An 11,912-nucleotide genomic window follows, 5' to 3' on the forward strand; every position below is an offset into this window, starting at 1 on the left:
TAATATTATACTGAATGTAGAATAATTCTAATATAGCCTAAACTGTGCAAGGGCAAACAGTTATAAAGCAAGATGAAATATATAAAGATAATATCAGTTTCATAGGGGATATAAAGGTATTAACTGAATATTTGTCAGAGCTATTGAACTTTTGGAACAATTAAATTGAGTTAACTGTCCACTCTCCCTTTATTCGGAATACCATTATTTCTATAGTTATGGAATGCTTGGTTTAAAATCATTTGGTACGGGAAAAGTACTTCCATTCCAAAACTACAGTGAAGTCAGCAGTGTAATGTGTCACAGGTTCAGGCATTACTCACTGCGACGTCAACGCAACGTGGAACGAGACCAAGTAGGCGGTTGCCTCTCTAGATAGATTTGCCAGTGAACACCACTCATAACGTGTGAGCGAAGTATAGTAAAACATTGTTTTTGACATCTTGATTTCGTCGCAATCGACGGTGGCTGTTTACCATAGTCGACAGATATCGACTCTGCTGGGAGATGCTGTGCCTTAATGACAAATAGGATATCACCAAAATGGAGACAAAATGAAATATTCTGAGTCCTCTATGCATTTCACGGTGGTAAGCAAGTGATCCTTACTTTAGATGAATATGATAGGTGTACTACAACACCACTAACGCGATGCAATAAAAGAGCTATCGTAACTCTGTTAACTTCTATGTTTACAGAATTAGCTATGGGAATTAATTTGGGATTGTGTAAACTTAATCGCTCGTAGGAGTAATGCATTTATTGGCTATAAATAACTTGACACCTAGTCTGATTTAAATGTCAAACAAAAGTTTTACATCATCTGTCCTAAAATACGGACTCAACAGTGCTCTCTGGGCACAGTTTTGAAATGTTCATATCTATGATTGCTTGTCAGAAAAGCGCTTCAATTGAGACTGTAAAAAATGCTTCATTTTTCTCCACTAGACCTCACTTAGTTGTACACTACTTAAAAAGTCTGGTGTCACTTACAAATGTCCTTGTTTTCCATGAAACCATACATGAAATTAGTTTGAATCAGAAGTAGTAAAATAAGAAATAGTCATTGCCAAGGTGAGAAATAGCCTAATGATTTTTTAAATTGAAATAATAACTGTCCTGCAAACCTTGCTTTTGTCAAATCATTCTCCATATGCGCAATTACAGCATATGCGCAATTACAGCTTTTGGCATTCTAGTTGTCAATTTGTTGAAGCAATCTGAAGATATTTAATCCCATGCTTCCTGAAGCACCTCCCATAAATTAAATTGGCATGTTGGGCACTTCTTACGTACAGTACCGCTAGGCTGCACCCACAACAACTCAATAGGTTTGAGATCCGGAATGGAGTGATAGCCTTCCTTCTTCAAGACCTCTTGTACCTGTACAAATCTCACACTTTACCACCACCAAAGCAACCCCAGACCATCACATTGCCTCCACCATTCTTGACAGATGGTGTCAAGCACTTCTCCTGCATCTTTTCATTTGGTTTGCATCTCACTATTCTTCTTCTTTGTGATCCGAACACCTCACTTAGATTTGTCTGTCCATTCCTCTGTTCAGTGTCTATGTTTTTTTGCGTATTTTTATATTTTCTTTTTATTGGCCAGTCTGTGATATGGCTTTTTCTCTGCAACTCTGCCTAGAAGGCCAACATCCCAGAGATGGCTCTTCACTGTTGATGTTGAGACTGGTGTTGTGGGTACTATTTAATGAATCTGCCAGTTCAGGAACTGTGAGGTGTCTGTATTAGAAACGAAACACTAATGTATTTTTCTTATTGCTCAGTTGTGCACTGGGGCCTCCTCACGCCTCTTTCTATTCTGGTTAGAGCCAGTTTGCGCTGTTCTGTGAAAGGGGTAGTACACAGCGTTGAACGTGGTTTTTTGGCAATTTTGGGCAATTTCTCACATAGAATAGCCTTAATTTCTCAGAAAAAGATTAGACTGATGGGTTTCGGTAGAAAGTTCTTTGTTTCTGGCCATTATGAGAATGCAATCGAACTCACAATTGCTGATTCTCCAGAAACTTAACTAATCTATTGAAGGCCAGTTTAATTTATTCAGTTTTCAGCTGTGTTTTAAGCTGTGCTAACATAATTGCAAAAGTGTTTTCTAATGATCAATTAGCCTTTTAAATTTATGAATAAAAAAAAAACACATCATACCATTGGAACACATGAGGGATGGTTCCTGATAATGGGCCTCTGTACCTCATGTATATTCCTTTCAAAATCAGCCATTTCCTGCTTCAATAGTCATTTACAACATTACCACTGTCTACACTTTAATTTGATGAATGTTATGTCATTTTAATGGACAAAAATGTTGGTTTACTTTAGAAAACAAGGACATTTCTAAGTGACCCCAAACTTTTTAATGGTAGTCAGTCAATCAGTCAGTCAGTCAGAAATTGCTCAATTCTTATGATTATTCCTAGGAAGTTAGGAGATACTAGTAAGCCTATTACTGGCTAATAAGCTGTTAAAACGGCCAGTGGCAAAAGCAATACAATTCATAGACGCTATTTGTGGTGGAGGTAAACTTAATAAGAAACGTCAGTTTCACACAATCCTCAATGGAGTCGAGCGAATGCTGAAATGTGTAATGCAGTGGCATAGTGGTTAAAGACAGTGCCTCTCATGTTGAAGACCAAAGTTTGAATATATTGAGAGCAATGACATTTATTAATTATTTCTGGTAGATTCCACGATTCCCTCGTCTTTTCACTTGATGAAAAAGTTAGTTATCGTCGCCTTTATTGATTGTTATTGTATAAATGTCATTCATGAATGAAAGAAAAAAGTATGTTGTTTTCCCATGAAAGAAAAAAATACGTTCTTATATTTAAATGAAATAGCTTTTGCAGACTCACTAGCAATTGCTCAATTCTTATGACTATTCCAGTAAGTTAGTAGATACCGGTAAAGCTTATTACTGGCTAATACGCTGTTCAAACGGTGGCAAACGCAATACATAGTAAGAAACTTTAGTCGGTTTAACGGCCAGTGACAAAAGAGGATTTGTTCAAGATAGGGACAAGAGGATATAACCAACAACTTTATAGCTCCGTATTGTAGTAGTTAACAACATATCCCTTTACGCTGGTGACCAGGGTTCAAATCTTGAAGTGATAATGTTTTCTATTGTCGGCTGGCTGAACTAGGCTTGCCTGGTTTCTTGTTCAATAAAACATTTAAAAATGTGCGCAAATTACACAAGTGCAGAAGTCAGCAAAGGGTGATTATAAGCTCAAACGTAAGCGAAAATGTTTAGATCCGTGCAAAAAATTATTTACCTGTTTAGACTTAGATGGAACTCAGATACACTGTATCATCTGTCAAAAGTTTCAGGCAAGAGCAAACAAATGTGGGTTTTGCAAAGGCAAAACTTTTGCAAACTGTCCCTGTTAACTTTTTATTCATTTCTATCATTAGAAATGTGATGTTTACATTGAGCCCTGGTAGCGTATCTGTAATTAAGTGATAACATCTTTTCCAGAGAGTTTAACAGTAAACACAGTCATTTGTTGGTTACTGCATACATTTTCAATTTCCCCCAACCACATTATTTACAGTATTTATATGGTGGTAAAGGTCTTGTGAAGCAATGGCTTCCTTCCTTTTTCTGACCTGGTTGAGCAAGTATCTACAAGCCCGTTTACAAAAGATTTGGGATGCCAGGTAAAATGCATATATAAACAGAATGCAATGATGTGCACATTTTTTGATTTGCACATCATTGCAACTTAGCACATTTTGAAACTGAGAAATGTAATTGTTTTTGGAAAAATACATGCCCATTTCTAATTTGATGCCAGCAACACGTCTAAAAAAGTTTGTGACAGGGACAACTAAAGACTGGAAAAGTTGTGTAATACCAAAAAAGAACCTGGTGGAACATCTCATAACTAATTAGGTTAATTGGCAACAGGTCAGGGACATGATTGCTACCAATCTTTTACTACAGAGCCATGCTGTTTTAATACGTGCAGAACGTGGTTTGGCATTGTCTTGCTGAAATAAGCCAAGCCTTTCCTGAAAAGGCGTTGCATGGATGGCAGTATATGTTGCTGCAAAACCTGTATATATTGTTCAGCACCCATGCCATGTGCACTAACGGATGCTGGCTTTTGAACTGTGCACTGACAACAAGTCAGATGGTCCCTCACTCCTCTTTAGTTCGGAGGATGCAGCGTCCATTATTCCCCCCCCTAAAAAATCACATTTTGACCACAATACAGTTTTCCACTTCGCCTCAGTCCATCTTAAATGAGCTTGGGCCTAGAGAAGGTGGACGAACGTTTCTGGATCTTGTTTATATATGTTTTTATCTTTGCATGCTAGAGTTTTAACTTGCATTTGTGGATGCAGCGACGTATTGTGTTCACAGACAATGGTTTTCAGAAGTGGTCCTGAGCACATGCAGTGGTGTCCACTACAGAATCATGTCTGTTTATATTGCAGTGTTACTGACCGGTTGCCAATTAACCTAACTATTTTGTGAGATTCTCCACCAGGTCATTTTTGCATTACACATCTTTTCCAGTCATTTGTTAACCCTGTCCTAGCTTTTTTTGAAACGTGCTGCTGGCATAAAATTTTGAGAGCTTATATTTTTCAAGGAACACTACATTTTCAGTTTCAGCATTTGATATGTTGTCTTTGTACTATTTTCTATTGAATATAGGGTTTTACAGTAAATTATCTTTCCATTATGTTTTCATTTCATTTTTACACATCGTTTCCCTTTGACACAACTTTTTGGAAACAGGGTTGTAAATTATGGTATATGTTCTGTCTACAAATTCCTGAGGGCGGTTATCGGCTGGGAGACTACTGAATGTTATGACTTGCATAATTTTCAATTACTCCCCCGTATACTATATAGGTGGTGTTATGGTTTTCATAAAGCAGTGGTTTCCTTCTTCCTGTTTTTCAACTGGTTGAGCAAGTATCTGAAAGTAGTGTTCTGTGTACCATTTATTTAGAGGGGGTTTTCGGGCAGGAGACGGTATGCATTGGATTATTTACTAAATACTGTGAGTATTGCTTTGCCAATTCATCATACAAGTGCCAGTTTGCTTAAGAGACATTCTAGTTATAGTCCTTGCTGTAGTTAAGGTAGGCAAGCAACCCATTAGGATGTTCTTTGCTTACTTAGATCAATAATTCAGTCCTAAAAGTAAAGTTTTACTCTTCTCGCTCTGTACTCCAGTACAATGGTATTGAAATGAAACAATGACTACGAGGTTAAAGTGCGAACTGTGAGCTTTCATTTGAGGGTATTCCAATCCATAAATTGTAAATGTGCATGAATTAAAGCCCTTTTCATTTATAGTTCTTCCTATTTTATGGGATGAAAAGTAATTGGACAAATTTACATAATCTTGAATAAAGTCATCTTTAGTATTTGGTTGAAGATTATTTGCATTGCATGACTGCCTGACATCTGCTACACACAGACATCACCAGACATTGGGTATATTCCTTGGTCATTCTCTGCCAGTCCTGTACTGCAACCTTCCTCAGATACAGTTTGTTTCAGTTCATTTTTGCCTTTTGCCATGATTTTAGAAAGTGAAACTAATGCTCAATTGGATTCAGATCGGATGTTTGAGTTGGCCAGTCTAGAAAATTACAGTTTTAAGCACAAAAGAAACAACTTGGTTGTTTTAGCAATGTTTGGGTCATTATCCTGCTGCAGGAGAAGTGACGTCCAGTTTTACGCATTCACTTGTATCTGAGCAGACATGATATTTCTGTAATACAGAATTCAACCATCTTCAACCATCAGCAGTTACCTCATCACTGAAAAAAAACATTATATACAGATAAGTACAGGTAAGTACCCACAGAAGATGTGATATGATAAAGATAAGGCTGTTTTCTTTCCTCTTGTTATTAATCTTGTTAATATTTGTCTCATCTGCGTACAATAACTATTTCTTGTAGTCTGCAGGATTTTATGGTATTTTTTTAGGTTTGCTTGTTTGTGAGGCTAAGTAGTGTTTTTGCACTCAAGCCTCTGTATTTCGTAATTGCTTAGGTCATCGTGTTTTTTAGGTTAATTAGTGTTTTCGCGCTTTGCAGTCCAGTCTCTGTGTTTTGTATTTGTTTAGGCCATCCTTTTTGAGGCTAACTGGTGTTTACTTGTAGCATATGAACCCCACAGAGATGTTTTTCTTTGGTAGGCAGTGGTTTCGCAAATAAACAGCAGTTTTGATTGTGACAAAAAAGGGTGGTTTTGAAGTCAGCTGTCCAGAGTCTCTGGCCGAGTTAAGCAAGCCAGTTTGTCTCTTTTTGACAGCAGAGGCTTTTTCCTGGCAGCCCTCCCATGAATGCCATTTTGATTGAGTGTTCTTGTTGAGGAAGCGCAGTAACCTGATATGCAGCACAGAGGTCTGAATTTCCAGATCTTATTATTTTTCTTGAGGCTCTTGAGGATATTTTGGAAGGGCGTCCACTTCTAGGCCGAGTTGCTCTGATGTTAAATGCTCTCTATTGTAAATGAGTCATGGAGCTGAAATCTTTTTGAGATGGTTGTATAGGCTTCCCTACACTGATATGCTGTCACTACCCTCTTCCTGATGTCTTCTAAGATCTCCTGAGCAAGGTATGTTCTGCATTTATCTGTATGGGTAACACCAAACTGATCAGGCTTCTTGTCTCTAAAAGAGTCCTGACCAAACTCTTCTATCGATCCATTCTTTGATTGGGTCATTTGGAAACCCAGTTGTTTATCCATCCACTTGCTTATCTTTTTGCATCTGCACTAATTCCTTTTCCTGTTTTTCTACAACAACCATGATTTCCTCTAAACCAACAAATGTAATTGGTAGCTATCAACCTCTAATGTCAGATAAAAAGACTGGTTCTCTATAAATGAAGATTTCAAGGTAAACACTGAAAAATCTACAAACCCGATTCCAAAAAAGTTGGGACACTGTACAAATTGTGAGTAAAAACGGAATGGAATAATTTACAAATCTCATCAACTGATATTTAATTTGCAATAGAATATAGATAACATATTGAATGTTGAAAGTGAGACATTTTGTAATGTCATGCCAAATATTGGCTCATTTTGGATTTCATGAGAGCTACAAACAAGTTGGGACAGGTAGCAATAAGAGGCCGGAAAAGTTAAATGTACAGATAAGGAACAGCTGGAGGACGAATTTGCAACATATTATGTCAATTGGCAACATGATTGGGTATAAAAAGAGCCTCTCAGAGTGGCAGTGTCTCTCAGAAGTCAAGATTGGCAGAGGATCACCAATTCCCCCAATGCTGCGGCGAAAAATAGTGGCGCAATATCAGAAAGGAGTTTCTCAGAGAAAAATTGCAAAGAGGTTGAAGTTATCATCATCTACAGTGCATAATATCATCCAAAGATTCAGAGAATCTGGAACAATCTCTGCGTAAGGGTCAAGGCCGGAAAACCATACTGGATGCCCGTGATCATCGGGCCCTCAGACGGCACTGCATCACATACAGGAATGATCAGAGATGGGGACAAGTCACACATGGTCAAGTCCAAGCAAGTCTCAAGTCTTAACCATCAAGTCTGGAGTCAAGTCTCAAATCACAGTTCAGATAAATCAAGCAAGTCAAGTCAAGGGTTCACCCTAAGCAAGTCAAGTCGAGTCCTTAAAAGTTTCAAGTCAAGTCACAGTACTAAAGAGATGAACACACACACACACTGTCCTCTGTTTCTGACGTGCGCTCGGTGCGAAGCTAGATTTCAAAATCAAACATTTTTCTCATCCGCGGTAAATTTTTTTGGGGGGACAAAGCAGAGGGATCTTGAATCAGCCCAAGGGGTTGTATTCGCTATAACAACCGCCACGCTACACCTTATCCCGCTTATTACATGGCTACCTACCAAATAAATCTATAATTTGACACAAAATATTGATTTCAAAAGGAATTTATTGATTTAAAAACGACTGTATTGCTTCCTCTAAAGAAAATAGTCCGTTCCGTCTCTGGTTAGAATCCTGCTGCGTCCATAGCAACGCGCTGTTTTTCATGGCAATGGTCTGTTATCAAGAAATAACATGCATTCTGCACTGGAATTCAGCAAATACATGTAATAAGGGCTAATAATAACAACCTTATAAACTAATTATTGTGACTGAAAAACTGCCTAATATGTAATTACGCTGTAATTATTCTTCTCTGTATGAGTAAAAAAAAAAAACTCTTCGAAATGTTTAGGTGCTAGTAATCACATCGGCGCCTCCATGTTAGCCTTTCATGCAGTAAAGTTAACTGTTATGGTGTAAGCACAATGATTTTTAGTTTCCACACGCAGTCCACAAACACTTGCCCACATTTAATACAGACATTATAGCCTACGTGTAATAATATACATGCCCGCTCATTTTAAGATGCCCATCAACATTAAAATTCAGGCTATGCCACTGTTATAGTCATATTCCCTTAAATCTATTTACCAGACGTATTCAGTAATAATGGTCACATTTCTAACAAGAAAAAAAATTATATATAATATGCAACCAAGGCCAAATTATGACAAACAAAAGATTAATTCATAGTAACTTAATCGTTATAGATCTTAGTGAAACTGAATATAAAGAGATTACTTTCTTACCTTTCCTTGTGGTTCTTAAAATAACGAATGAAATTTGACGTTGTTGCATATTTTGCATCTGGCAAATCTTTTTCCAAACGATACTATTTGTGGAGCTCGACTAACGTTACTGTCTGCCATGTTTGGCGCGGTTTGAATTGTGCAGCGTTAAAGGCACATACGCTGATTAGTGGTGCTGATGTCGCAACATATAAAATTATTTTATTGCTATTTGTTTATTATAAGTTCAAGTCATTGTGGAGTCTTCCACTTCAAGTCAAGTCTCAAGTAACTTGTTCTCAAGTCAAAGTCAAGTCATTTTCATACTTTAATCAAGCAAGTCACAAGTCCTGAAAATTGTGACTCGAGTCAGACTAGAGTCAAGTCATGTGACTCGAGTCAGACTAGAGTCAAGTCATGTGACTCGAGTCCCCCACCTCTGGGAATGATACTGTAATGGAAATCACAACAGCTCAGGAATACTTCCAGAAAACATTGTCGGTGTACACAATCCACCGTGTCATTCGCCGTTGCCAGCTAAAACTCTATAGGTCAAAAAAGAAGCCAAGTGGAAAAGTGAAAAAAGAAGCAAAGTGGAAAAGTGTTCTGTGGTCAGACGAATCAAAATTTGAAGTTCATTTTGGAAAACTGGGACGCCATGTAATCCGGACTACAGAGAACAAGGACAACCCAAGTTGTTATCAGCGCTCAGTTCAGAAGCCTGCATCTCTGATGGTATGGGGTTGCATGAGCAGCCTACACATCTGGAAAGGCACCATCAATGCTGACAGTTATATCCATGTTCTAGAACAACATATGCTCCCATCCAGACGTCGTCTCTTTCAGGGAAGACCTTGCTTTTTCCAACATGACAATGCCAGACCAAATACTGCATCAATTACAATGTCATGGCTGCATAGAAGAAGGATCTGGGTATTGAAATGGCCAGCCTGCAGTCCAGACCTTTCACCCATAGAAAACATTTGGCGCATCATGATGCCATGACATTTAAAATCAACTTATTTTTCCCTTAAAGTGATACATTTTCTCAGTTTAAACATTTGATATGTCTATGTATTCTGAATAAAATATTTAAATTTGAAACTTCCACATCATTGCATTCTGTTTTTATTCACAATTGTACAGTGTCCCAAGTTTTTTGGAATTGGGTTTGTATAATTGCAAAATGGGTACACATACTTTCAAGCAGCACTTTATTTGACAGCTTTGAAGCCAACTGTCCAAATACTTCAGGTACCCTTAAATGGGAGGGACTATGTTCAAAATGCACTGCTATTTCTAAATGGTTCATCCAATGTGGAGTAAATACCCTTAAATTAAAGCTAAAGCTGCAACCGTATACACTTATGGACTGCACCGTTAATTTGCTACACTTGTAAATGTATTTTTAAGTCATTTTATGCTTTATTTGACAGGAACATGTAAAAGATATAGAAGACCAGCCGGCCTAATTCAAATACAAACTTCTGCCAGAGACCGCAGCTTAAACTGATCGACGACCGAGTCCACAACATTTACTACGCTGGAGTATTATGAGTTGCATTGCATTTTTCTCGAAAGGTCAGAGGCTATGAATACCACATCTGTAAAGCTGAATTACAACTTTACCACCACAACTGGTCAACCAAGTTATGAAGATGGGAATAGGAAGGTGTTTCTTTTTCTGTACATGACCATTATAATCATTGGGATTCCCTTTAACTTCTTCTCCCTCTACGTGTCCTGGAAGCACATCAGACAAAGGAATGACCTGGGTGTGTATCTGTTTAACCTGGCCCTGTCTGACCTTCTATCCACTGCAGGCCTGGCCCTGTTGGTGGAGTTTATGTTTCAAGGTGTCTGGCGTCACGGAGAAGCCATGTGTCTACTCTCTGTTATCCTCCTCTACACTAACTTCTACACCAGCGATGGGCTGCTTTGCTGTATCGCCATGAACCGTTACCTAGCTGTGGTCCATCCGCTAAAGTACGGCACCCTGAGGAGGGTAGACACGGCCGTGGGGATCAGCATGGTTATCTGGGTGCTGGTGGTCTCTCTTAACACTGCTACTGTCATCTGGGTCAAGTCAGACAAAAGCCAGGAGGATATTTGTTTTCAGTTGCTTGAGACAAAGAAGCTTAAACAGGTCAGTGTGACTCGTTTCGTTCTGGGTTTCCTGTTTCCCATTCTGATGGTGTCGTTCTGCTGCCGGGGAATCTGCATAGCGGTCCGCTCTAACCGGGCCACCGAAGAGCAGGAGAGGAGACGGGTATCCCGGCTCCTTAGGGTGGTACTGCTGACCCTGGGGCTTTGCTTCGGACCCATCCACATTATCATGCTCCTGTGTAGTTTTTGTACAGGCTGTGGGATCCCCTGTCATCTGATGTACAATGTCAGTTTGACTATGTCAGCTCTCAACATCCTGGCTGACCCATTCCTCTACTGTTTCGTCACCAGACTGGGCAAGGCACACGTTACACAAGTGGTGCACTTCCTCAAGCGGACAAAAGAAGAGAAGAATCAGGAGTCAGTGAGGTTTGATTCTTTTCAACCTCCAACCAGTTTCCTGGGGCCAGAATAAAATGATGGATTTTTATCTCTCCTTGTAACACCTTTTTTCTGTCATGCTGTTTTGTCTTGCCGTTCATACGTTCATGTACAGACTAATGTTTCAGAAGTGACCAACTTTATTAATAACACAAATAATAGACCTTGACCATTTCACTCATTTAACATTTGTATTATAACTCTCTAACTTCATGCTGTCCCAGGGGTTTTGCTTTGTTATATATAATGTACGACAGTAGAGCAGCATGTAAACAGAGATATGGTAGAACATCATGTAGGCAGTATTGGTAAGGCATTGGGATGTCTATTTATATGTATTTGGCACCCTCTTTTGCTCTACTGTATATCTGCAGCCACTACTTACAGGTACAGTAGAGCTTGTAAACCAGAGGCCGGTTCTCTTGCTTTATCCTCTACTAACAATATGGGACTGATTCAGACCTGAGATGCCAGGTGAAGGCAATCAACTAGCAGGTAGAACCAAAAACCAGAAGTGTTTCGGCCCTCCAGGACCGGATTTGAATAGCCCTGCTGTAAACTGTCTGCTCCTATCCAGCCACCGAGGAGCAGGAGAAGAGACAGGTATGGCCACTCCTTGGGGTGGAACTGCTGACTCTGGGGCTTTACTTCGGACCCATCCACATTATCATGCTGTTGAACAGTTTTTGTGCTGTGAGAGCTGTGGGAGCTGTGAGAGCTGTAGGAGCTGTGAGAGCTGTAGGAGCTGTGAGAGCTGTAGGAGC

At 39.1% G+C, this 11,912-nt stretch overlaps 1 protein-coding gene across 5 annotated transcripts; it reads left to right on the forward strand.

The window, feature by feature from the left end:
• Positions 1-394: 394 nt before the first annotated feature.
• LOC105015507 (G-protein coupled receptor 4) lies at positions 395-11,912 on the forward strand. Of its 5 annotated transcripts, XM_020053898.3 has the most exons (3): positions 4,903-5,044; positions 10,038-10,182; positions 10,425-11,912. In XM_020053898.3, exons 2-3 carry the CDS (start codon positions 10,155-10,157, stop codon positions 11,180-11,182), a joined length of 786 nt encoding a protein of 261 aa, XP_019909457.1. In that variant the 5' UTR covers positions 4,903-5,044; positions 10,038-10,154; the 3' UTR covers positions 11,183-11,912. The 5 variants fall into 5 exon arrangements, with proteins under 5 accessions (XP_010877014.1, XP_019909457.1, XP_010877010.1 ...); XM_010878712.5 differs by lacking the exon at positions 4,903-5,044 and adding an exon at positions 395-590 and having other exon boundaries at positions 10,038-11,912; XM_010878708.5 differs by having other exon boundaries at positions 10,038-11,912.

The sequence above is a fragment of the Esox lucius genome, chromosome 15, assembly GCF_011004845.1.
Source record: "Esox lucius isolate fEsoLuc1 chromosome 15, fEsoLuc1.pri, whole genome shotgun sequence".
NCBI lineage: Eukaryota > Metazoa > Chordata > Actinopteri > Esociformes > Esocidae > Esox > Esox lucius.

Coding starts and splice junctions, on each gene's coding strand:
- LOC105015507 (XM_010878712.5), top strand. CDS start 10,193: ATGAATACCACATCTGTAAAGCTGAATTACAACTTTACCACCACAACT.